This window comes from Gorilla gorilla, chromosome 9 (genome assembly GCF_029281585.2).
Source record: "Gorilla gorilla gorilla isolate KB3781 chromosome 9, NHGRI_mGorGor1-v2.1_pri, whole genome shotgun sequence".
Taxonomy (NCBI): Eukaryota; Metazoa; Chordata; class Mammalia; order Primates; family Hominidae; genus Gorilla; species Gorilla gorilla.
This window is the reverse complement of record NC_073233.2, coordinates 82,957,495-82,985,340: the sequence shown is the minus strand read 5'-3', so window position 1 is coordinate 82,985,340 and position 27,846 is coordinate 82,957,495. Positions and strand designations below refer to the sequence as shown.

The 27,846-nt window shown below is 41.2% G+C and overlaps 1 protein-coding gene and 2 pseudogenes across 2 annotated transcripts; all 3 read left to right on the top strand.

Moving 5' to 3' along the window:
- The first annotated feature begins 14 nt into the window (after positions 1 to 14).
- Positions 15 to 15,158, top strand: LOC101150653 (olfactory receptor 2AT4). Of its 2 annotated transcripts, none has more exons than XM_055356819.2 (2): positions 15 to 138; positions 6,564 to 15,158. In XM_055356819.2, the coding sequence occupies exon 2, from the start codon at positions 7,211 to 7,213 to the stop codon at positions 8,171 to 8,173; it is 963 nt and encodes a 320-aa protein (XP_055212794.2). In that variant the 5' UTR covers positions 15 to 138; positions 6,564 to 7,210; the 3' UTR covers positions 8,174 to 15,158. The 2 variants fall into 2 exon arrangements, with proteins under 2 accessions (XP_055212794.2, XP_004051868.3); XM_004051820.5 differs by having other exon boundaries at positions 15 to 142; positions 6,564 to 8,231.
- On the top strand, positions 8,622 to 17,738 carry LOC101127570 (nucleophosmin-like; annotated as a pseudogene).
- A 7,086-nt stretch (positions 17,739 to 24,824) lies between these two features.
- On the top strand, positions 24,825 to 25,789 carry LOC101127194 (olfactory receptor 2AT4-like; annotated as a pseudogene).
- Positions 25,790 to 27,846: the final 2,057 nt, after the last annotated feature.

Here is a 27,846-nt window from a genome sequence, read left to right as displayed (position 1 = left end):
GGGAGAGAGCCCCAGCAGGCCTGGTTGCAGAGAGGGGCCCGAGGGTTTAAAGGGCCGTGGTTGAGTTTCTACCTGGCTCTTCCCAACCAAGGCCAACTGTGACGACTCTACACAAGACATCAAAGCGGACCAGGATTGGTAGGTGAGCTGGGCTGGGGATGGAGTGCGCAGAGCGGGCAGACACTGGGATGGGGAGATAGGCTCAGGGAGGTTGGGGGCATGTACAACCACAGTAAAGATCCTGGGAATGTCAGGGTCCCAGGATCCAAGTCAACCACGCAGTCAGCCTGGGTGAGTGTAGACCAGACACCCTCGCAGGCAGGGGCAGGGCTGTGCAGTCACAAGCAAGAGGCTAATGATCTTGGAAGAGAATTCCTCACAAGGAGGGAAAGCTGATGATGATAAGAGAAATGGGAATAATTTGTGAGGGAATTGCAGTCCATTGGAGGAAAGCACAAAGTGGTGGAGCCGGGAAGGAAACTCAGGCCTTTCTAACTGCAAAGTTAATAGACCTAGATTCTGTGCTTCATGTATATCCTGCTCCTTTTCTATGGAAACAGTGCAGGATGGTGAGAATATCATGAGAGAACTGCATGAGTTTGGGCGTCGTAATGATGTGTAATGACTGTAAAGAATCAAGCAGGCAACAGAAGCTTAACAAATGAGAGCGCCCTTGCTCTCCTTCCTAAGAGGCTGAGGCCATGACACATCTGTCTTCGAATCTCTCATTTACCTAAACACAGAGTGGATACTCAAAAGTATTTATCAAGCTGGAGATCATTGCTTCCAAAGTCCTCATTTTATAGATGGGAAAACTGAGGCTCAGAGACCCAGTGTCACAGCAAGAGAGTGGCAGAGCTGGTCCAGGAGAGCTCAAGGTGAGTTGATAATCTAGCTCTGTTGAGAGTCTAGTTCTAGTTCTATCACCCACTTACTGTGTGACCTTGGGAAAGTCACAGCCCATTTCTGGGACTCCCTTTTCTGTCCCCATCTATATAATAAAGAGGTTAGGTGAAATGCCAGCACTTTGGGAGGCCGAGGCAGGCAGATCACTTGAGATCAGGACTTCAAGACTAGCCTGGCCAACATGGTGAAACACCATCTCTACTAAAAATACAAAAATTAGCCGGACATGGTGGCAAGCGCCTGTAATCCCAGCTACTCGGGAGGTTGAGGCATGAGAATCGCTTGAACCCGGGAGGCAGAGGTTGCAGTGAGCCGAGATCGTGCCACTGCACTCCAGCCTGGGTGATAGAGCAAGACTCAATCTCAAAAAAAAAAAAAAAAAGAAAGAGGTTAGGTGAAAACTATTTAATCACTAATGGCCCCTTCATTCCTATTTGATGATTTATCAGCAAAACAAGGCAAGTTGGAAAGCTGCATTCCGGAGCACTAAGCTCCTGAGAAGGGTGGTGCAGTATCAAATAGAAACGATCAGACCCCATTACTGCTCTGAAAGTGCTCCTGGTGTGGTGGACACATAAATAGACAGAGACAACCTGGTGTAATCATAATGATGACAAACAGAAGCACAGGAACTTCAAGAGCCCAGGTAAGAGGCTCCTGAGCCAGCCAGGACCATAGAAGATCTCTGGGAGGAAGTAATATTTGAGCTGAATTTGGCAGAAGCACAAGGCAAGAGCAAGGAGTTGCCATTTGACTAGAATAAGGAGAAACAAGGCTGCAAGAAGACAGGCTTTGAATAGCAGGCTAAGGAATCATCCTCTCTCATGAAACATCCTACAAAGACTGGGTGGGAGCCAGGACACCGGCTTTAAAACCTACTTCTGCTATGAATTTGTTGGTTGACCTTGAAAAGACACTATTTCTGGACTTCAGACTCAGCATCTGTCTCCCTGCTGTTTAATAGAAGTGAGGGAGGAGGTGGGAAGAGAGGCTCAGTCAGGCTTGACGGCTCTGAATTTCTCCCCTCAAACCCCAACTCAGCCTAACTCGGTGGCATTCAATCCATAATTGACTTCTCTGAGCTGTAACAATGTTCAGAATAATGTAGTTTGCATCTCTTTGGGTATTAGAAAAACCTGGTGATTTGCTTAGGCAGGTTGGGTCTGTTAACTGAGGGTTATCTCTTAAGTGGAGGTGCAGCAGTTTTGCTTTCCTGCTTGTGTAATTGGGGCCAAGCTGTAGAATACTCTTTCAAGGGAGCATTCACAATGGAGTGGTCTGTCCCATGTGTCTTTTTGTTTATTTGTTTTGTTTAAAAGACAGGGTCTCCCTCTGTTGCCCAGGCTGGGGTGCAGTGGCGTGATTATAGCTCACTGCAGTCTTGAACTCCTGGGCTCAAGTGATCCTCCTGCCTCAGCCTTCTGAGTAGTGAGACCACAGGCACAAGCCACTGTACTTGGCTAGTTTTAAAATTTTTTTGTAGAGACAGGGTCTTGCTATGTTGCCCAGGCTGGCCTCAAACTCCTGGTCTCAAGCAATTCTCCCACCTTGGTCTCCCAAAGTTCTGGGATTACAGGTGTGAACCCCTGTGCCCTGCCTCATATGTCTTTTAGAAAGACATTATACCTGCCTTCACTCTCTGACAGAAAACCAGCCCACCCCACACTTAGGAAACTAAAGAACAAACTCTGAAATTTGTAGTTTGCTGCTGACAATATCAGCCAAATATATGGAGAAGGAAAGAGAAAACCTTTGCCCCAGTCTCTCCCCTCATGAAAATTTGAGCTTCCAGATTCTCCAGGGAACCGACGATAGAAGAATGCTGCTCTGGGGGTTAGAGCCTGGGCTCCAGTCCTATCTCTCTGGCTCGCCAGCCATGACAGTATGGGAAAGCCCTGGATCTTTTTGTCTTTTGCCCTTTCTATATTAAAAGAAAAAGCTGGCTGGGTGCGGTGGTTCACGCCTGTAATCCCAGCTCTTTGGGAGGCTGAGGCAGGTGGATCACTTGAGGTCAGGAGTTCGAGACAAGCCCAGCCAACATGGTGAAACCCCGTCTCTGCTAAAAATACAAAAACTAGCTGGGCATGATGGCACATGCCTGTAATCCCAGCTACTCAGGAGGCTGAGGCACATGAATCACTTGAACCCGGGAAGGTAGAGGTTGCAGTGAGCCGAGCTTGTACCACTGCACTCCAGCCTGGGTGGCAGAGCAAGACTCTGTCTCAAAAAAAAAAAAAAAGAAAAAGAAAAAGAAAAAAAAGAAAAGAGAAAAGGAAAAGCCGCCTGGATATTTCCAGGTTTGGAATTTTTTATGATTCAATGGCATGAGAGATATTTTATTAGAGGTAAGAAAAATAGGGGAAATCAGAGAGAAGGTAATCATCAGGTCATCAGGTAATCATCTTGGAGTCATCAGGGTCAAGAGACAATGATGTAAACATAAACGTGAACTTCCTCCTGGATTGTTTATTCAGAGAGACATCCCCAACATAGTAGAGCAGTCAATATTCTCCCTCAGTTAAAGATCTCCGGTTCTGTGGGCAGACAAAAGCACACATCTCTTCTTCCTTGATGAGGAGAACAACCTCTAGAATGGGGTCTTCTGCCTTTGGGCACTTGTCACAAGACGACTTGTTCTCTAGCAACAATGGCTCCGAAGACTCCCAAGTTTTCAGATTGCTGTAGTACTGTCTTATCTGGGGCTAGGGAAGACTACAGGATAGTGATAATGAAATGGTTAATCAGAAACACCTGCTGAACAGAGTAGCTGATAGGAAAGATGAAAAGTCATGCTCTTACAGAGGGACATCCTCCAATCTCTGTTTCTGCTATTGGGTAGAATACACCTTTAACTTAGATTCCAACCTGGAAGCAAGTCCTCTCACAAAAGGCATCTTTTGCCATTCCTTTTATTGTAATATCACAAAAAACATTTATTTATTTATTTTTGAGACAGAGTCTTGCTCTGTCGCCAGGCTGGAGTGCAATGGCGTGATCTCGGCTCACTGCAACCTCCACCTCCCAGGTTCAAGCGATTCTCCTGCTTCAGCCTCCTGAGTAGCTGGGATTACAGGCGTGTGCTACCATGCCCAGCTAATTTTTGTATTTTTAGTACGGATGAGGTTTCACCATGTTGGTCAGGCTGGTCTCAAACTCCTGACCTCATGATCCGCCCGCCTCGGCCTGCCAAAGTGCTGGGATTACAGGCATGAGCCACTGCACCTGACCTTATCTTTTTTTTTTTTAATCTTATTTTTCATTTTTAAATTTTTTTGTAGAGACAGGGTTTTGCCATGTTGCCCAGGCTGGTCTCAAACTCCTGTGATCTGCCTGCCTCAGCCTCCCAAAGTATTAGGATTACAGGTGTGAGCCACCATGCCCAGCCTAACAAAAGCCATGTAGATGAACATCAGAAACAGGAAAATTTAATCCATGGTGACAGAAGTCACAACAATAGCTACATTGGGGGTAGCAGAATTTATTGGATCAGGTGCAAGGGAGCTTTCTGGGTTGCTGGAAATGTGCTATATCTTTAGCTGTATCACTAGCTGATCTATATCTCTACATAGATTTATATTTATATCTATAGATATCTATATATTATCTATCCCAAATATTTTTGGGCTTTATTGCACGTGAGTACCTTAAACAAATGAACAAACAAAAATAGCTGAATACCTTGTCTTACCTCTTGGTTATATATCCTGATGTGAAATTGCTAAGTCATAAGTTTAAGAAGATGTTGCCACACTGTTATCCGAAGTGGTTGTACTAGTTACCATCAATGTATGAGGGTACCAGTTACTCCATATCTTACCAACACTTGCGGTCCTTTTAAGTTTAGCCATTTTAGTGAGTATGTATTATTAACATCCTGTATTTTAATTTACATCTCTAGATGGCTAATTTTTTCATATGCTTATTGGCCATTTGGATGTTCTCTTTTGTAAAGTGCCCACCTATTCAAGTCTTTCACCCATTTGTCCGTTAGGTCATCTGTCTTTTTCTTACTTGTCAAGGTTTTTATATATACTGGATACATGGCCTTTGATAAATGTATTGAAAATAGGAAAATATCTTCTCCTAGTCTGGTTCCTGCCTTTTCTTATTCTCTTTGTATTGTATTTATTATTGTCTTTTTTGAGTGAAGTAAAATTTACTCAGAGGCTAATGAGCAGATCTTATGTATACAATTCAATAAACTTTTGTAAACATACATGTAACCAAAACTCAACTCAATACATGGAACATTTCTATCACCCCAGAAAGTATGCTCTTGCCTGCTTCTTGTCAGTCCTCACACCCATAGACAATCACCGTACTGATTTATAATATCATAGATTAGTTTTGCCTGTCACTTAATATCAATTAAGTCATACAGTATATACTCTTTTATCTCTGGGCTTAATTTTAGACATTTTCTACTGATCTATTTTCCAGGTCTCTAATCCTGTCTTCTGTTGTGTCCAGTTTGCTATTATACCTATCCAGTGAGTTCTTAATTTCAAATATTGGATATTTCTGTTCTAGAATATTTGCTTAGTTCTTTTTAAAATAGATTCCAATTTTCTATTGAAATTGCCCATTTTAAAATCCATTTTGTCAACATTTCCTCTATTTTCTTTAATATATAAACATAGTTATACTAGAGTCCTTGTTTGCTAACTCAGGTAATGGGATCATCTGTATGTCAACTTTTATTGTGTATTTTCCCTCTTGATTGTTGGTCACATTTTCCTGCCTTTTGCAATAATTCGTGTTGTGCACCAAATATTATTTATATTAGATTCATAGAGGCCCCAGATGATGTCTCTCATCAGACAGATTCCTCCCTTCTCTTTGTTAGGCAGATAGAGTAAGGTAGGCTGGCTACCTAAAGCCAGTTAAGGCTTGAGTTAGGTTAGGGCTGAGTTTCAGTTCTAGTAAAATTTAGTCCAACTTTGGTTTGTTCTTGTTCTTAAGGCATGACCCTCCTGAGTTTTGGGCTGATAGCCTGGTTGATCCTTATCTCCTCAGCCCTAAAGGAGTGTGGGAGATTTGCATCTACCCTTTGGTGGTTTGGAGCTTAATTTGTTAGCCGCATTCCCCATCCCTCCTTTCCCCCCGCCCACTACATACACACATAGCTTCAAATCTTTGTAAAATGTTTTGAGAGGAAATACCAGTGTGTGTGTGAGGAAATCCCTCTTCCTCTATTCTCTTAAGCATCATGGGATCATGGGAGATTTTGTTTTGTCTTTTAGAGGCCCTCAGCACAGCTTTCTAGCCTCCCCTGCATAGCCAGAATTCAGAAGATGTCCCATAGGGAAAACTTGTTATGCATTTAGAGTGCCTCAAATTTCCAGTATGTTTTGTAAGCCTTTTTTGACTATCACAAGTCTTACTGGTTTCTCTTTCTCTCATCGATGACTCTCTGCCTGGTCCAAGTCTAAGCCACATCATGGTCCCCAAATCAAATATTCCCAGAGAACAAAAGAGCTGGTGATTATTAGTTAACTTTAGAGGGTCCCCACCCATTGGAGTTTGCCTTCATCTCATCCTTATGGCACCCATATTCCTCAATTTGTTTAAAAATGTGATTTGTGTAATTTATCCAGGTTTCCCTAATCATTGCAGTGAAAGTGTTGGGCTATCATGGTCTATTATATCCAATACAGGAGCAGAAGTCCAGACACCTAGCTTAAATGGAGTCAGAAAGAACCACTAGTCAAGGCATACAAGAAAGAAACTTAATAAGAGTGTGAGCAGCTGCATAGTACACAGAGCCTTGGAGAAAGAAGCCCCTCAATGGAACATGATGGAACTTTGAGTGAGTACAAAAGTAGAGACATGAGCTTAAGGACTTGATTTATGAGATCTGACATCAACCTAAACCACACAGCATGGAACCTAAGATGAAGACCAGAAGAAGCCTTTCCAAAGCACTTTCACAATTATAATTCAACAATCAACTGTTTAGATCTGATTTTCCCAGTAAAATATAAACTCTGGGAAGACAGGAACTTTGCCTGCCTTCTTCACTTTGATCACTTCATCACCTAAACAAAGCACACAGACTTCTATTTGGTTGGTTATTAATTAATTAATAATATTTGACAAATTTTGGGTTCACATGGTAAAAGTCAATACCATAGCCCCTCATCAGTCCTCTACAGTTGGTTGTAAATAATTCTGCTTATATTACCTACAGAGTAAACGTTATAGCATTATCACTCCAGAATCCTTTGTTTCTATGGTTTCCAGATGTTTCCAATGTCTAGATGTTCCAGCTGCCCATCTCTGAGAAATCCAGCTGTGTCTCACAATGGATGCCACAGCCTGTAATGAATCAGTGGATGGCTCACCCGTCTTCTATCTGTTGGGCATCCCCTCTCTGCCAGAGACCTTCTTCCTCCCTGTGTTTTTTATTTTCCTCCTCTTCTACCTTCTCATCCTGATGGGTAATGCCCTGATCCTGGTGGCCGTGGTGGCAGATCCCAGCCTCCACAAGCCCATGTACTTCTTTCTGATCAATCTCTCCACCTTGGACATCCTTTTCACCACAACCACTGTCCCCAAGATGCTGTCCTTATTCTTGCTTGGGGACCGCTTCCTCAGCTTTTCTTCCTGCTTACTGCAGATGTACCTCTTCCAAAGTTTTACATGTTCAGAAGCCTTCATCCTGGTGGTCATGGCCTATGACCGCTATGTGGCTATCTGCCACCCACTGCACTACCCTGTCCTCATGAACCCACAGACCAATGCTACCTTGGCAGCCAGTGCCTGGCTAACTGCCCTCCTCCTGCCCATCCCAGCAGTAGTAAGGACCTCCCAGATGGCATATAACAGCACTGCCTACATCTACCACTGCTTCTGTGATCATCTGGCTGTGGTCCAGGCCTCCTGCTCTGACACCACCCCCCAGACCCTCATGGGCTTCTGCATCGCCATGGTGGTGTCCTTCCTCCCCCTTCTCCTGGTGCTTCTCTCCTATGCCCACATCCTGGCCTCGGTGCTTCGCATCAGTTCCCTAGAAGGACGGGCAAAAGCCTTCTCCACCTGCAGCTCCCACCTTCTGGTGGTGGGCACCTACTACTCATCTATTGCCATAGCCTACGTGGCCTACAGGGCTGACCTGCCCCTTGACTTCCATATCATGGGCAATGTGGTATACGCCATTCTCACACCAATTCTCAACCCCCTCATTTACACACTGAGAAACAGGGATGTAAAGGCAGCCATCACCAAAATCATGTCTCAAGACCCAGGCTGTGACAGGAGCATTTGACCTTTAAATGCAGCTAACTCTGCTTCCAGGACACCAAATAACAGTGCTTAGCACAGAGTAAGGACTCAATACATGATAATGAAATACTGTTAATTTTTATTGGAATCTTAAGTTGTTGTATAAAATTTAACTACTTAGTAATTCAAGAAACCTTTACTAAAATAAAAAAAAAATCTTCATGGCAAAAAATTCTTAAAAGCAAAGTCAAAAAACAAATAAAAAACATATCACAGGGAAAGGCAAATATTCATATTATACAAAGAATGTAGAAGATTGAAATAAACATTTCAATAAAAACATGGGCAAAATATATGTGTAGACAAATCAAAAAAATGCAGTGGCCTTTAAATAATGAGTCTTTACTATATAAAAAGAATACGAATTTAAATTGTGCTGAAATGTTATTTTTCACTTAATCAGATTAGCAAAAATCCAATATTTTGACAATATGCGTGTAGAAAAACAGAACTTTTATAACTTGCTTGTGAGGATACAAACTGGTATAACACTACCGCAATACCTACCAAAATTACATATGCATTTACCCTTTGACTCAGCAGTATCACTTCTAGGGTTCTATCCCAAGGAGTCACCGTCAATCATTCATTAGGTTACGTATTCATCACTATACAGTGAACTGATTGAATAAACTATAAAAATGCATGATGCAGTAATAAAAAGGAAATAAGGAAGCTCTCTACTGATATGATATCATCTCTAGGATATGTGTTAAGTGAAAAAAAGCAAGCTGCAGAAAAGTGTTTTTGTAAGAAAGGAGATAGTTTGCTTAAAATTTCAGGAAAAAACTAGGGGGAAAATGTGAACTCATAAAGATGGTTATCTATAAGGAGAGGCAAGGAACAGGAAGGACAGGACCAGAATGGAAGCAAGTCTAGACATATGTAATTATTTTTACATAGTTCAAAGAAATCAGAAAGAAAAACCCCACAATTCCCTCAATTTAAAATAAACAGAAGCACTTGACCCTGGCTGTCTCTCAAGTTAGTGGCATGACCACATAGAAAATTACTGTAAGTGACTTTTACACAATGTTTTGACTATACATCCTAAAAGGGATATATTAAAAGGACAAAAAAAAAATCACATCTTAAACTACATTGAGGAGTTTTTGTTGTTGTTGTTGTTTGTTTGTTCTGAGAAGAGGCCTTGCTCTGTCACCCAGGCTGGAGTGCAGTGGCGCTATCTCGGCTCATTGCAGCCTTGACCGCTAGGGCTCAAGTGATCCTCCCACCTCAGCTCCCTGAGTAGCTGGGACCACAGGCACATGCACCACTACCCCCAGCTAGAGTAGTTTTAAAAACATGAATATTATAGTTTTACTTCTTTAATATATATTAGATAAATTATATGTTTGTATAACCAAAACCATTTTTATCATTTTATTTTACCATGCATGGTTTTATATTTACAGAGTTTCAAAGATAGTATGAGAGTTCCCATATATCCTTCACCCAACTTCGTCTGTGTCAACATCTTACATAACCATGATACATTTATCAAAAGTAAGAAGTTAACATTTGTAAAATACATACTATTAATTATACTAGAGACTTTATTCAAATTTCTCCAGTTTTTCCAGTAATGTCTTCTTTCCATTCCAGGATCCAATCCAGAATGCCACATTGCATTTTATTGTATCTTCTTAGTTGCCTGACATTTCATTGGTCTTTCCTTATCTTTCATGACCTTGACACTTTTGAAGAGTCAATAGTAAATTTAAATGCATATGGCTAAGTGAAAGAAGCCAATCTAAAAAGGTTACATACTGTATGATTTTAACTGTATGACATTCTGGAAAAGGCAAAACTATGAAGACAGTAAAGAGCTCAGGGGCTGCCAGGGAGACTAGGAGAAGGGAGGGATTAATAGGCAGAACACAGAGGGCTTTTAGGACAGTGAAACTATTCTGTATGATACTATAATGGTGGATACATGTTACATATTTGTCAAGACTCATAGAATGTACTACACCAAGTGTATACTATGGGCTTTGGGTCATAATGGTGTGTCAATGTAGGCTTGAATGTAACAAATGTAACCACTCTGGTGGGGGATGTCATTCTAACACGTATGTAGTGGTATCTTATTGTGGTTGTAATTTAATTTAATTACATTTCCCTATAACTAATTGTGTTGACCATCTTTCATGTGCTCATTTTCTATCCATGTATCTTTTTTGGTGAAGTCTGTCCAGATCTTTTGCCTGCTTTTTAATCCAGGTTGTTTGTTTTCATACCATTGAATTTCAAGTGTTCTTTGTATATTCTAGGTACAAATTCATTATTCGATATTTGATATACAAGTAGTTTCCCCAGTCAATGACTAGCCTTTGAATTCTCTTACAGTGTCTTTTGCAGAGCAGAGGTTTTCAATTTTGATAAAGCCTAACTTATCATTTTTCCCTTATGGATTATGCTGTTTGATAACATATCTAAATACTCATCACCAAACCAAAGGTCATGCAGATTTTGCCCTATAGAAAACGAAGTTGCTAGAAGTTTTCTATTTTTGATTTCATTCTATGAACAATTTTGAGTTAATTCTTGGGTAAGGTGTGAGGTTTAGGTTGAGATTGTTTTTTTGTGTGCATATGAACATACAATCATTCCAGCACCATTTGTTATAAACCATTCTTTATCTATCAAATTGCCTTTACACTTTTGTCAAATATCAGTTGATTATATTTGTGTGTATCTATTTGTGGGCTCTCTATTCTGTTGCACTGATATATATGTCTATCCTTTACCGATACCACACGGTCTTGAATACTGTAGCTTTATAGTTAATATTGAAATTCCATAATGTGACTCCTCTGACTTTATTAATTTTTTTGTAATTGTTTGGTTATTTTAGTTCCTTTGCTTTTTGATATAAATTTTAGAATCAAGTTACTGGGATTTGGGGAGGGGAGGAACTATGTTAAATCTATAGATTAAATTTGGGACAATTGTCATTTTAACAATGTTGAGTCTTCCATTCCATGAATATAATATATCTCTCCATTTACTTAGCTCTTTAATTTTATTCATTACAAACTGCATTCCTGGGATGAACCCCATTTGGTTGTGACATGTTTTGCCCTTTATATATTACTAGATTTGACTTGTGAATATTTTGTTCAGAATTTTTGCATCAATATTTATGAGAGATACTAGAGTGTAGTTTTCTTGTAATTTCTTTGTCTGGTTTGGTATTAGATAAATGCTGGCCTCATAAAATGAGTTAGGAAGCTTTCCCGTCTCTTCTACATTCTCAAAAACATTGTATAGAATTGGTGCTATTTCTTCCTTAAATATTTGGTAGAATTTGCCTGTAAAATTTCCAGGGCCTGGAATTTTCTTTCAGGAAGTTTTTAACTACAAAATTAACTATTTAATAGATACAGAAATTTTTCCATTATCTATTTCTTTTTGAATGAACTTTATAATTTCTGCCTTTTAAGAAATTTGTCCATTTTGTCCAAATTTTAGAATTTATAAACATAGAGTTGTTTGTACTGTTCCCTTATTATCCTTTTAATGTCTGTGATGTCTCCTCTTTCATTCCTAATATTGGCAATTTGTGTTTTCTGTGATTTTTTCTTGGTCAGTTTAGCTATAGGTTTACCAATTTGCTGATTTTTCAAAGAATCAGCATTTAGTTTGTTTCTTCTCATTTTCCTGTTTTCAATTTTATTGATTCTTCCTCTAATCTTTATATTTTTTTTCCTTCTACATACTTTGGGTTTAATTTGATCATTTTTCTAATTTCCTGACATGGGAGATTAGATCATTGATACGAGACTTTTATTTTTCAATGTAAGCATTGAAGTCTGTACATTTCCCAATAGCTCCTGCATTAGCAACTTCACACGAATTTTAATATGTTGCATTTTTATTTTCATTTTATTCCAAATGTATTTTAAATTTACCCTAAAACATCCTAATTGACCCATGCTTATTTCAAAGTGTTTTTATTTAATTTCAAAATATTTGGAAGATTTTCCCAATCACTTTCTGTTACTGCTCTCTAGTTTAATTCCCTTATGGTTCAAGAATATGCTTTGTATGATTACTATTCTTTGTAAAGCTTTTCTATTCTTTTAAATTTTTTTAATGGCCTATTCTTTTAAATTTTTTTAATGGCCTAAAATATGACCTACCTTGGTGAATGTTCTGTGCACCCTTGGAAGTGTATTCTGCTATTATGTGGAGTGTTCTATAAATGTCAATTAGCTCTAGTTGTTTGATAGTGCTCTTTAGACCTTCTATATCTTAACTGATTTTCTATCTGCTTGATCAATTCCTGAAAGGGAAATATTAAAGTTTCTAACAATAATTATGGATTTGTGCATTTCTCCCTTCAATTTCACCAGTTTGTAAGAAAATTTCCACTTTTTAGATTCAGGGGGTACACATGCAGGTTTGTGACATGGGTACATTTCATGATGCTGAGGTTTGGGATATAAATGATCCCGTCACCCAGATAGTGAGCATAGTACCCAACAGTTAGTTTTACAAACCTCACTACCCTCCCTCCACCCTCTATTAGTCCCCAGTGTCTATTGTTGCCATCTTTATGATCATAAGTACCCAATGTTTAGCTCCCACTTATAAGTGAGAACATGCAGTACATGGTTTTCTGATCCTGTGTTAATTCGCTTAGGATAATGGGCTCCAGCTGCATCCATGATTTCATTCTTTTTTATGGCTATGTAGCATTTCATGGTGTATATGGACCAATCTTCTCCTTTTTTTTTTTTCTTTTTTTTTTTGAGACGGAGTTTCGCCTTGTTGCCCAGGCTGGAGTGCAATGGCACGATCTCAGCTCACCACAGCCTCCGCCTCCCAGGTTCAGGTGATTCTCCTGCCTCAGCCTCCCAAGTAGCTGGGATTACAGGCATGTGCCACCATGCCCAGCTAATTTTGTAGTTTTAGTAAAAACGGGGTTTCTCCGTGTTGGTCAGGCTGGTCTCGAACTCGTGACCTCAGGTGATCCACCAGCCTCGGCCTCCCAAAGTGCTGGGATTACAGGCATGAGACACTGCGCCTGGCCATATTTGGACCAATTTTCTTTACCCAGTCCACCGCTGATGGGCACCTAGGTTGAATCCATGTCTTTACTATTGTGAATACTAATGCAATGAACATATGAGTGCATGTGTCTTTTGACAGAATAATGTATTTTCTTTTGGATATATACCCAGTAATGAGATTGCTGGGTCAAATGATAGCTCTATTTTATGTTCTTTGAGAAATTGCCAAACCGCTTTCCACAGTGGCTGAACTAATTTACATTCTCACCAACAATGTATAAGCATTCCATTTTCTCTACAGCCTGGTCAGCACCTGTTCTTCTTTGACTTTAATGATAGCCATTCTGACTGGTGTGAGATAATATCTCATGGTTTTGATTTGCACTTCTCTGATGATTAGTGATGTTGAGCATTTTTTCATGTCTGTTGGCTGCTTATATGTCTTCTTTTTAGAAGTGTCTGTTTATGTGTTTTGCCCACTTTTTAATGGTATTATTTGGTTTTTGCTTATTGAATTAAGTTCCTTATAGATTCTGAATACTAGACCTTTGTCAGATACATAGTTTGCAAATATTTTCTTTCTTTTCTTTCTTTTCCTTCTCTCTCCCCACCCCTCCCCCACCCTCCTTTTTTGAGACAGTCTTATTCTGTTGCCCAGGCTGGAAGGCAGTGGCGTGATCTCAGTTCACTGCAACCTTGACCTCCTGGGCCTAAGCAATCTTCCCACCCCAGCCTCCCAAGTAGCTGGAGCTACAGGCATGTGCCACCACACCTGGCTAATTTTTAAATTTCTGTAGAGACAGGTTCTCTCTATGTTGCCCAAGTGTCTCAAACTCCTGAGCTCAAGGGATCCTTCCACCTCCGCCTCCCAAAGTTCTGGGATTACAGGCGTGAGTCACTGCACCCGGCAGTTTACAAATATTTTCTCCCATTCTGTAGGTTGTCTGTTTACTCTTTTGATAGTTTCTTTTGCTGTGCAGAAACTGTTTAGTTTAATTAGGTTCCACTTGTCAATTTTTGTTTTTGTTGCAGTTGTTTTTCAGGACTTAGTCATAAATTCTTTCCCAAGGCCAATATTTAGAATGGTGTTTCCTAGGTTTTCTTCTAGGATTCTTATACTTTGAGATCTTTACATTTAAATCTTTAATCTATCTTGAGTTAATTTTTGTGTATGGTGAAAGGTAGGGGTGCAGTTTCATTCTTCTGCATATGGCTAGCCAGCTATCCTAGCACTATGTATTTATTTATTTTATTATACTTTAAGTTTTAGGGTACATGTGCACAACGTGCAGGTTTGTTACATATGTATACGTGTGCCATGTTGGTGTGCTGCACCCACTAACTCATCATTTACATTAGGTGTATCTCCTAATGCTATCCCTCCCCACTCCCCCACCCCAGCACTATTTATTGAAGAGGGAGTCCTTTTCCCATACTTATTTTTGCTGACTTTTTTGAAGATCATATGGCTGTAGGTATGCAGCTTTATTTCTGGGTTCTGTATTCTGTTCTATTGGTCTATGTGTCTGTTCTTATGCCAATATCATGCTGTTTTGATTACTGTAGCCTTAGAGTTTCAAGTCAGGTAATGTGATGCCTCCAGCTTTGTTCTTTTTGCTTAGGATTGCTTTGGCTATTTGGGCTCTTTTTTGGTTCCATGTGAATTTAAGAATAGCTTTTTTTCTAATTCTGTGAAAAAAATGATGTTGGTAGTTTGAGAGGAATAGCATTCAATCTGTATATTGCTGTGGGCAGTATGGTCATTTTAGTGATGTTGATTCTTCCAATTCATGAGCATGGAGTGTTTGTCCATTTCTTTGTTTCATCTATAGTTTTTTCAGCAATGTTTTGAGTTCTTCTTGTAGAGATCTTTCACCTCTTTGGTTAGGTGTATTCCTAGGTTTCTTGTGCTTGTGTGTGGCTATTATAAATGGGATTGTGTTATTTAAAGTTGATTTTCAATGTTTATACATGTTATAACATTACAACATGATGTTGTAATGATGTACAAAATCTTTATGATAAATAAAATTATTGCACTTAATGTCATTTCTCTGAAAAATGACTTTAATTAATTTCATTTTTGTGAATTTAATTTCATTTTTTTGAAAACAAAAATCATCAAATTCCTTAATGCTGTATCAAACATAAGCAATACCAGTTCAAATTAGAGAAAAGGTATGCCAACACCAGATTTTGACAACAAAAAGAAAGTTAAAGCCCTACTATTTGTCTAATCTAGGTCAGGTAACCATGGAAATGAAAGAATATTAAAATTATTTAATTTATTATAGCATACATTGAAGAAAATCATAACCCCATTAAAAAGTGGACAAAGCAGGAGTTCGAGGCCAGCCTGACCAACATGGTGAAACCCGTCTCTACTAAAAATACAAAAAATTAGCTGGGTGTGGTGGTGGGCACCTGTAGTCCCAGCTACTCGGGAGGCTGAGGCAGGAGAATCACTTGAACCTGGGAGGCGGAGGCTGCAGTGAGCCAAGATCATGCCACTGCACTCTAGCCTGGGTGACAACGTGAGACTCTGTCTCAAAAAAAAAAAAAAAAAGAAAAAAGTGGGCAAAGGACATGAACAGATACTTCTCAAAAGAATACATACATGTGGCCAACAAACATATGAAAAAAAGTTCAACATCACTGATCCTTAAAGGAATGCAAATCAAAACCACAATGAGATATTATCTCACACCAATCAGAATGGCTATTATTAAAAAGTCAAAAAACAACAGATGCTGGCAAGGTGGTAGAGAAAAAGAAACACTTTTCCACTGTTGATCAGAGTGTAGATTAGTTCAACCAGTGTGGAAGACAGTGTGGTGATTCCTCAAAGACCTAGAGGCATAATAGCACCATTTGACCCAGCAATCCCATTACTTGGAATATACCCAAATGAATATAAATCATTCTCTTATAAAGGTATATGCATGCGTATGTTCATTGCAGCATTATTCACAATAGCAAATACAGTGAATCAACCTAAATGCCCATCAATGATAGACTGGATAAAGAAAGTGTGGTACATATACACCATGGAATACTATGCAGCCATAAAAAGGAATGAGATCATGTCATTTGCAGGGATGTGGATGGAGCTGGAAGCCCTTATCCTCAGGAAACTAATGCAGGAACAGAAAACCAAATACCGCATGTTCTCACTTATAAGTGGGACCTGAATGATGAGAACTCATGGACCCATGGTGGGGAACAACACACACTGAGGCCTGTAAGAGGTGGGGGCAGTAGGAGGAGGGAGAGCATTGGGAAGAATAACTAATAGATGCTGGACTTAATACCTAGGTGATGGGATGATCTGTGCAGCAAACCACCATGGCACCTGTTTACCTATGTAACAAACCTCCACATCTGCACACGTACCCCTGAACTTAAAAGTTGGAAATTTAAAAAAAAAAAGACACAGAAATCCCATGTGTTTTTCATCCCAACTATCAATAATAATTATTGCCCTGGTGTGAGTCCATCCTGCTCAGCTGTTCTCTTGAGCAGTGGTTGTTTATCTCTGTCTGCCTTCTCTCCCACCTAAGGGTGTGCCATCACCCATTCAAAGATTCGATGGACCTGGACATGAGCCCCCTGAGGCCCCAGAACTATCTTTTCAGTTGTGAACTAAAGGCCGACAAAGATTATCACTTTAAGGTGGATAATGATGAAAACGAGCCCAGTTATCTTTAAGAACTGTCAGTTTAGGGGCTGTTGCAAAGAATTGCACATTGTTGAAGCAGAGGCAATGAATTGCGAAGGCAATCAATTAAGGTAACACTGGCAACTTTGAAAATGTCTGTACAGCCAACGGTTTCCCTGTGGGGCTTTGAAATAACATCACCTTACGGTTGAAGTGTGCTTCAGGGCCAGTGCATATTAGTGGGCAGCATTTAGTAGTTGTGGAGGAAGATGTAGAGTCAGAAGATGAAGAGGAGGATGTGAAACTCTTGAATATATCTAGAAAGCAGTCTGCTCCTGAAGGTGGTAGCAAGGTTCCACAGAAAAAAGAAAAACTTGCTGCAGATGAAGATGATGACAAAAATGAAGAGGATGATGATGATGAAGAGGAGGAGGATGATGATTTCGATGATGAGGAAACGGAAGAAAAAGCACCAGTGAAGAAATCTATACGAGATACTCCAGCCAAAAATGCACAAAAGTCAAATCAGAATGGAAAAGACTCAAAACCATCAACACCAAGATCAAAAGGACAAGAATCCTTCAAAAAAAAAAAACAGGAAAAAACTCCTAAAACACCAAAAGGACCTAGTTCTGTAGATGACATTAAAGCAAAAATGCAAGCAAGTATAGGAAAAGGTGGTTCTCTTCCCAAAGTGGAAGCCAAGTTTATCAGTTATGTGAAGAATTGCTTCCAGATGACTGACCAGGAGGCTATTCAAGATCTCTGGCAGTGGAGGAAGTCTCTTTAAGAAAATAGTTTAAGCAATTTGTTAAACATTTTTTGTCTTATTTCATTTCTGTAACAGTTGATATCTGGCTGTCCTTTTTATGATGCAGAATGAGAATTTTCCCTGCTGTGTTTGATAAATGTTGTCCAGGTTCCATTGCCAACAATGTGTTGTCCAAAATGCCTGTTTAGTTTTTAAAGATGGAACTCCACCCTTTGCTTGGTTTTAAGTATATCTGGAATGTTATGATAGGACATAGTAGTAGCAGTGATCAGACATGGAAATGGTGGGGAGACAAAACTATACATGTGGAATAAAACTCAGTATTTTAATTAAAAAATAATACTTATCAAGCAACCATGCTGATAGGAACAGCTGAATTATATTTCTCTTCTCTTCTTTTCTTTTTTTTTCTTTCGAGACAGAGTCTCACATGGTTGCCCAGACTGGAGTGCAGTGGCGAGATCTCCGCTCACTGCAATCTCTGCCTCCTGGGTTTAAGTGGTTCTCATGTCTCAGCCTTCCGGGTAGCTGGGACTACAGGCCATGCCACCACACCTGGCTAATTTTTGTATTTTTAGTAGAGATGAGGTTTTGCCATGTTAGCCGGGCTGGTCTTGAACTCCCGACTTCAGATGATCCACCCACCTCGGCCTCCAAAAGTACTGGGATTACACGCATGAGTCATCGTGCCCAGCCATATTTCTGTTTTCTTTACTAAATAATGATTTTATAAAATTCCTGACACACAGGTTTTGGCGTTCCTTCTCTGCAGTGTCATCCTCTCCTAGAATTTGCCTCTTAAGTTCCAGTCACTTTGGTAACCTAAACTCCAAACAGTGGGGCTTGTGTTTCCTAATTGGGCTCTATTTTCCCCTCCTGCAAGCTGGGAAATACCTTAGGATAAAAAGCTGGAGTCAGGTGGAACTAGCCTCATGTGACTCCTCTCTCAAGGACTGCAGTCCTTCAAGACCTGCCATTGGTTGCTCTCTGAGGTCTTCAGACCATTGTTTTACATATGTCCAGCTTTTACAGTTGTTTTTGGCAGAAAGTTTAGTCCCAGAGAAGCCACACTGTCATAGACAAAACTTAAAAGTCCCCTTTAAATTTTTTTTTTTTAGACAGAGATTCACTCTTGTTGCCCAGGCTGGAGTACAATGGCACAATCTTGGCTCACTGCAACCTCCACCTCCCGGGTTCAAGTGATTCTCCTGCCTCAGCCTCCCAAGTAGCTGGGATTACAGGTGTGTGCCACCACGCCTGGCTAATTTTGTATTTTTTTTTTAGCAGAGATGGGGTTTCACCATGTTGGTCAGGCTGGTCTCGAACTCCTGACCTCAAGTGATCCATCTGCGTCAGCCTCCCAAAGTGCTGGGATTACAGGCATGAACCACCGCACCTGGCCCCTTTGAATTTTTGAGGTAACATGCACTATTGAATCACAGCACAGCCCACTTGGATTTTAGAGCAAATTCATGCTTTTTTCTGTAGTTAACTATTCTCCTTCTGAAAAATAGTGCCTGGTCCTGGAGCAGACTGAATGGCTGACCAGGGAACACTGAATAAATATGAGTCCCACGCTGTTCCTTACGAGTTGGATATTAATTTGAACAAACCAAATATAAAATTGAACATGTACAGAAACATCCCTTCTTCAAATGGAAGTAATAAATGTTATTCTATTACGCTCAAGCAGATCTCGAAGGAGCGATTAAATTGAGTGAGTAGGCAGCTCACGCTCCCATGACACCCAATCTTGCTGTGTTGGCAACTTTCCATCAACTCTAACATATGGTCTCTTGGGAAGTTCCCTATAACCAATTCCCTGATGAATAAAAACATTCAAGCCTGGTTTACAAATGTTTCTTAAAAATATGCTGGGCCACCTGAGTGGACTGCTGCTACATTGCAGCCCCATTTAGGAGGGCCCTGAAGGATCGCCAACAAGGTAAATCCTGCCAGTAGGCAGAACCTTTGGCAGTGCATCTGTTTTTTCACCCTGGTAAGTTCATCTCACCTGAAAAGTGAAATGGAAAGAGGTATGGATCCATACCAGAGTATGGGCAAAAGCTAATGGTTTTGCTGGGATATTCAAGTACTTGGAAAGAAGATTGGTGGAGAGGAGGTATGGAGAAGGTTTAAGGTGGTAGACCTCTAAGAATGGGTACAAATTGTGAAGATATTTGTGTGCCATGTGACTATTTACCAGAGGATATCATGGCAGAAAAAGATCTCCAAAATCAACAAGAGTAGGCAAAATCAGGTAGACAAGATAATCCATTCATGAAAATCAGTTAGACTCTCTTTCCTAGATGCTTCAGTGTTTGCTCAATAGATTCATGAATAAAAGGCACAGTGACAAGGAAGGAAGTTGTGCATGGATTCATAAAGGCTGGTCTGGCTTAGCTTCTGCTAAGTATCCAATGTGTCAGCAACAAAAGACCAACACTGAGCCTATGATATGAACCATTGGCCAAGGAAACTGGCCTGCTATGGGTGACAGGATGAACACACTGGATCCCTTCCATTATTGACAGGGCAGTGGTTTATCTTTATTGGAATAGAAACCTATTCTGGATATGAATTTGCCTTTCTTACTCACAATGTTTCTTCTATTATCACTTTCTATAGATTTAATAAATGCTTTATCATCATGATACTATCCCATATGACCATGCTTTTGACAAAAAAATCAATTTTATGGCAAAATAAGTGAAGCAGTAAGTCTCATGCCCATGGAATCACTGATCTTACAATGCACCCCATCACTCAGAAGCAGGTGGCCTGCTAGACTAGAGGAATAACTTATTGAGACTTAGTTTTGGGTGTTGGCTGGGTGATAATATCTCAAAGGGCTTGGGTGCTGTCTTATAAGCTGAAATACATACTTGTAACCAGTATCCAGTATCCAATATATAGAGCAGTTTCCTGTCTAGCCAGAATACACAGGTCTGAGAACCAAGGTAGGAAGTGGGAGTGCTTCCTCTTATTACCCCTAAGAACCCAGTTCTAAAATACATAGAACCTGAAAGGGAATTGGGGGCGAAAAAAAGGAGAATCAAAGTACATGCTTCCTCCTCCCTAACTTTGGATTCTGCCAGTTTATGCATTTTAGTTCCTAAGCATGGAATAAGTCTACCAGGAATGAAATAATCATTTCATTGAACTGGAAGCGGAGATTGCCACCTGAACTTTTGGGGCTCCCCATGCCACTGAATTAACTGGCAAAGAAGGGTACAATGAATACATCTGATTAGAAAGAGAAAAGAGGGTTGTGACTACATAATGGGAGGAAGAGGAGGTATTTCTGGAATAAAGCACTTCTCTGAAGTGCATATTAGTACTTCTGTGTACAATTAGAAAAGTAAGTGGAAACCCAGCAAACCAATAAAGGAGGATCTTTAATATGTAATAGCTCCAGGCCCCATCTTCTTGATCATTATATACTTCTGTTGAAGCTGTCAAGGCACTAGGCAGGGAATAAAGCCCTAGGTCTAAAGTCCAGTTCTTCCTCTAGCCACCAGTGTTAATATGGACAAGCTGTTTCACATCCTAGACCTCATTTTCTTTCTCTTGGACTTCCTGTATACCCTATTGTTAATTCCTGTCTTCTCTGCTGTTGTGAGGACCAGAGAGGATAATGAGGATAAAGGCTACACCATTCGTGTTAAGTTTTGGACCCTTGAGGGCTGTTAGTAATGATCTTGTTATTATTTGCAAAGCCTAGAGACAAATACCACTTCTATCACATACAAGCTGAAGGAGATGCCAGAGAGTTGATCCCTGAGGGATGGTAAGTGTGGCACCCCATGGAAGCACCATTGAGAGAAAGTACCCCAGGAGGCCTGCCAGAAAAGAGGGGCCTGAGGCTTTAATGGGCCATGGCTCAGCCCCAGCCTGCCACCTCCTCCAAGGCCTCACATGGAGGAACACAGGAGACACCAGTGTGGATCAGGCTCAACAGGTGAACATTGCTGGAGACGGAGTGCCCAGAGATAGGCAGAGAAATCTGGGATGGGAAGACAGGGACAGGGTGTCCAGGGACTACAAACCTGGGCCAGAGGTCAGGAAGACACATTTGGTATGCACAGAGCAGGCACCCAGGATCCAGGTTGGAAGGTGCCCGGGATCCAGGTGCATGTGTGGACGGTGAGGCCTTTGGCCAGATATCCTGGCAGGCCTGGGTAATGGATGCACTCACAAATGAGATTCAAATCTTCTTGGCCAAGGCCTTCCCACAGGGAGAAAAGGCTGATGACAGCAGGAACCAATGGAAACATTAGCAACCTGTGCGCTCTTCCATGTTCCGGGCTCTTTGTAAGCATACCTAAGTGTTCTCTACCTAAAGAAAATCCCATGAGGTCACAGATCAGGGCCAAAAGGCTCAGAGAGGGGAAAGTGACTTGCTCAATGTCACACAGTTGGAGTTAGGAGCAAGGGTTGACTCCCGAGTCTGCACACGTAACCGCTAAGGTGCACATGACATAATGAAGGTCAAGAACCTGGCCCTGCTGCAGTGCTCCCTCAGTGCGAGAGCCCTCACCCTTAGAGGTGTGGGTCATGTGACATCTGTATCTGAACCCCCACTCTGCAAAATGCAGAGGGACACTCAGAAAATGGCTCATTGATTTGGAAACCTCTCAGAGATGATTTCCTCAAACCCTTCACTGTACGGATGAGCAAAGACCCATAGTCACAGCAAGAGAGTGTCAGAGCTGGCCCAGGAGGCAGGACTGTGGGTTGCCAGGCTCCAGGAGCAGCCTCTGCTCTCACGCCTCACCAGCTGTGACCCTGAAGGAGGGCCTGGCCTTCTCTGACCCTCAGTTTCTTCATTAGTGGAAGGGGCATAAGCACTTCCTGGCAGAGCTGTCTGATGGGGAGAGATGATGTACAGAAAGTGCAGGATGACATTTGGATGATCAGTTTTTCTGTCCTTCTCTTTCCCCAACCAGCACTGTAACTGGCTCATAGACAAACCTAACTGGAAAGATCTGCTGGGCAAGTTCTGTGCCCTGGGAAACAGTGTCCTTTCAGCCCTAAGCACAGGGCTGCATTACTTAGAGATAGCATGTAATTCAAAATAAAATAACTCTAAATTGTACAGAAAGTCCAGCCAAATTCTGATATTTCCTATGATGGGCTAGTTGAATGGTGCTTTGAAATAATACATATTAAATTCTCTCAGGAAGTAGTTTTGGTGCCTCTGCTTTGCTGGTGACCCAAGCCTGGTCTGCCTGTTGGGTAGTCCGGCACCACCTGGCTGTGAAAAGCCTCAGGCTGTCTCTCCACTAGGGGGTCTCAGCATCCATGTCTCCTTCTGCAAAGCAGTGGATAGAGGAGAGAGGAAGAGGGGCAGCTGGACTGGATGGCCTCCAAGGGCCCCTCTGGCTTTGACCTTCTGAGTTTCTGTCCCTCAGACCCCCAACTCTGTCTAACATGGGGACAGTCAGCCCATGACTCACTCTCTGAGTGCAGCAATGTCCAGGGAAGTGCAGTTTGCCCCCTTTGGGTATGAGGAAAACCTAGCTACTGAATCTGTTGGGATGGGGTTCTGGTTAACTGAGGGATAACCTTCTCAACTTGGGACAAAGCAAGTTCACTCTTGCCAGGTCTTGCGACATTATTTTAAAGATGCATTTGCATTGCTAGACAGTGATTTAGTACCTACCATATAGAAACCTAGAGGAAAATTTGAAATTTAGTTTTGTTTGATGTTATCAACTAGAAAACAAAAAAGGGAAATAGAAAGCTTTGTCTTGAATTATTTCCTCTTGGAAACTTGGACTTCTGTATTCTTTAGGAAACACGTATAAAAGAAAGAACCCTGTCCTGGCACAGTGTTTCTGGCTCTGCAGCCAGCTGGCCGTGGCACCCGGGAAAGCCCCTGGTCTTTCCGTGATCGGTCTCTGGACTATGGGGGGTAAATTAGTTGGACTTGAAAATAAACATCTTTTCCATTTTTTACATTAGTGGTTTTATCCATGAGAGATGTTTCGTTAGAAGAATGGGAAATTAGAAGTGACTCGGGAAAAATTAGTGGAAACTGCTCCTGGAATCATTGGGATTAACGAGGCAGTGATACAAATGCCAACAAAGACCTGTGCCGGGGGTCCTTTAGCGCAAGAGACAAGCCTAAAGTAGAGGGTGAATCAGTACTTTCCTTCAGCTCAAAATCCCTGCGTCTGTGGGTTGAAGCACTCATTCCTGGTTCTGAAAGGGGTTCTTTTGACTCGGAGCAGCTACTACGAACAGATCTCCAGTTAGTTCTTTTCTATCAATCATGCCTCCCAAGTTTTCCCAGGTTACCATGACACTTTCTGACTAGCAAAGAAGCAGAGAAGCCTACTGGGTAGTGCGAATGCAGTGGTCAAACAGGAGCACAGCTGAGCTGCAGCAGCCAGCAGGGAGGGAAGCTCAAAGGAGTTACAGAGACTGTCTTGGATTCTGTGTTGTTGCCCAGCTGTGGAAGAAGCCATTATCAGGAACCCGGTCAGGAATGACTCGTCCCCAAGAGCATTTCAGTGTCACTCCCTTCCCTATAACATAACAAAGAGCCCCATAGTCAGAGACAGGATTACAGAGAACTCAGCTTAGATGGAAATAGCAGAACCACTGCACCAAGCAAACAAGACAGAAAGGAGCCATTCCCTAGTTAATAATTATGAGGGAAAGACAGCATGTTGCAGTAAATCTGGGAGAAATCAGCCCTCCCTATTCAATGTGGTAACAAAGATGCCATTTTTAAAAAACTTAAAGCAAATGCCAACAGAAAAAGGAACTCAGTGTTCTGGTTTAAGAGATCTGATATCCCCAAAATAATCATATGGAACATGGAAAAGTGGACTAGAAGTTCTTCCAAAGCACTTAACACAATTGCAATTAAATAATTATGTGATTCATTGCTTAATGTCTTTCTTCAGCCCCACCAACTTGTCTACTATATATCCAGCAAATAACACATGATTTATATATTGTAGGTACTTTTTCCATACTTGATTTAAAAAGGAAAGAGAGAATTCTGGGATAGGATGAAGAATTTTGAGATAAGATAGAGCCCATTATCTATTTATTATACAGTGATCATTAAGTAATTCTCCTTACAGAATCTCTGGTTGTTTTGGCTTCCAGATGGGCCTGGTTCCCAGGTGTTCCCAGTACTCAACTTCAGAGCCTCCAGCTTTAACCCACTATGGAAACAATCACCTGTAATGGATCAGGGGACTCCTGAACCACCTTCTACCTTACGGGCATCCCCTCTCTGCCAAAATCCCTTTTCCTTCCTATTTTCTTTGTCTTTCTCCTCCTCTACGTGCTCATCCTGATGGGTAATACCCTTATCCTGGTGGCTGTGGTGGCCAAGCCCAGCCTCCACAAGCCCATGTACTTCTTCCCGATAAACCTCTCCACCTTGGACATTCTTGTTACCACAACCACTGTCCCCAAGATGCTGTCCCTGTTCTTGCTTGGGGACAGCTTCCTCAGCTTCCCTGCCTGCTTCCTGCAGATGTACCTGTTCCACAGCTTCTCCTGCTCAGAAGCCTTCATCCTGGTGGTCATGGCCTATGACCGCTATGTGGCTATCTGCCGCCCACTGCACTACCCTGTCCTCATGACCCCTCAGACCAACGCTGTCTTGACAACCAGTGCCTGGCTCACTGCCCTCCTCCTGCCCATTCCAGCAGTGGTACAGACCTCCCAGATGGCATTTGACATCATTGTCCACATCTACCACTGCTTCTGTGATCATCTGGCTGTGGTCCAGGCCTCCTGCTCTGACACCACCCCTAGACCTTCATGGGCTTCTGCATTGCCATGGTGGTGTCCTTCCTCCCCCTTCTGCTGGTGCTTCTCTCCTATGCCCACATCTTGACCTCGGTGCTTTGCATCAGCTCCCAAGAAGGATGCTCCAAAGCCTTCTCCACCTGCAGCTCCCACCTCCTGGTGGTGGGCACCTACTATTCATCCATTGCCATAGCCTATGTGGCCTACAGGGCTGACCTGCCCCTAGACTTCCACGTCATGGGCAATGTGGTATGTGCCATTCTCACACCTGTTCTCAACCCTCTCATCTACATACTGAGGAACAAGGATGTCAAAGCAGCCATCACCAAGATTGCATGTCCCCAGGAGCCAAAGAATGCTAGGAAACCCTGATTCAAAGAAATAACTTCATCTTCTCTCATAAACATCAATAACATAGAGGGAAAAGTGGAAAATTTAGAAAGCCCAGTAGTTAGAACACTCATTCTCAAAATATTGTCCTAGGTAGTCCTCCATTATAATAAAATGATATTTTTTTTCTTAATTCATAGAAAAAAGAGTAGGATTTTTAAATTCAATTTTAAGGTGTGAACCCCAAATTTCACAAGACTGTGAATATAATTGAGGTCACATTACCATTAATTCAAACAGTTTTGATTCTTGCAGTTTCCAAGTATTTGATTAGGAAGAAACTCTGTCTTTTCCCTTGGATCTTTTCTTTCAATGTTTCTGAAAATCCCTAGCATTGCCAGCTATTAGATATGAATTATTCTTGCCCTTTTTGTTGAAATAGCAACTTAGATAGAAATATTCCTCAATGGAAAAACTCTGAAACTGCTCCCATCTCAATCCTTGTTGCTTGAAAATTCACTGCCACCACTGATTTTCAGTGCCAGACACACAGGAAATTTGCCTCTGCTATCTAGACCCGCATGATGCCCTAGAAGCAGAGCATGCCCCTCACCCAGCTTACGCTCAGGCAAGCAGTGTCCCTTAGCACACCTGTTTGGGTAAAAAACATTACAGTTATTTTAATTATCAGCACACCATAGTTTCCCCACGGTGGCTAAGTACAGACACTGGGTGGCTGAGTGGAGAAGTTTCTCCTTATCAGAAGTATGCTGTTCCTGGGGCCACCACCCTTTCTCAAAATATGGTCCTAGATATTCCTCTTTCTGCCCCAAGTGGCAAGCCCAGGCTCCTTTTTCCCTTCTCCTATGGCAAATTTCCTCTTGAAGACCTGTCAGGTTTGTCCACTGAGGGACATGTAAAACAGTGAAAAGTGTTAAGGGGGAACCCAGGTGACAAATATCCTCATCTTTGGCTCTTTACAGATAAGAGTCCCAGTTTTTGTCAATCAAGGCAATACTGTTAACCATTTTCCCATTGCATAAGACCCAATGTAAATGGGAACTCAGTGGGTGCAATTCAACAAAGGATGTGATTTGTTCCTGAACTCAGCTTTCAGTGATCTCAGAGATCCTGCTATGGTCAGAAAGGGCTTCCCAAAACAGGGTGATATGAAGGCTCTGAGTTTCCTTGTTTACTGACCCTGGGCAGCTGGGATTGGGATTTATGTACTTTTATCTAAACATTACTAATTCTGCAAGACATTTATTTCTCATTCCTTGAAACTTATGTCTAAATGTCAGTGGGACCACATCCTCAAGGTCTAAAGGAGATAGCCTAATAAGTCGCCTTGCCCCTGAGTTACATGCACTATCAGAATTAACCTAAGGACGTAGAGGGGAAATTTTTTTTTACTGTCGACTCCACTACCACCCAATAAACAATTCCCAGACTACTCCTGTGTTACTACCAAAGTTCTGTTTGGGGTTTATCTGTTCAGAACTTCCCTTCTGGTATCGATTTCAGTTTCAGGTCAGGGCTTTGGTTTGCTGTGTCCCCAGATCATGACATCTTTTCATCTTTAGCTCCCCTTCTAGATGAACAAAGAATTAAACACATGTTAAGTGAATGGTAGGGATATGGAATCTCAGGCTAGTTCTACCCTCACTCAATATTTTCCTGTGGTTTCTCCTAAGCATTTGTCATGAGTAGACATGAAATCATAGCAACAACAACAATGTTTTTCACTTGTAGCTATACCTGCTAATTGGTAGTCTCTCAGTATTTCCCAACTAAGAAAAAATTGCCTCAACTTTTGTACATCAAAGGACACTATCAAGAGAGTGAAAAGACAACCCACAGAATGGGGGAAAATATTTGTCAATCACATATCTGATAATAAATTAATAATAATTATTAAAAATAATCAATAATTAATTATTATATTATATTGATATATTATATGATAACTTTATTATATTAGCATATATTATTATATGGTATATTATATTATATTATTATAGCTAATAAAAATTTATAATGATAATAAAATATTTAATAATAAAATTATTATTAATAAAATAAGCAAACCAGAAAATGAT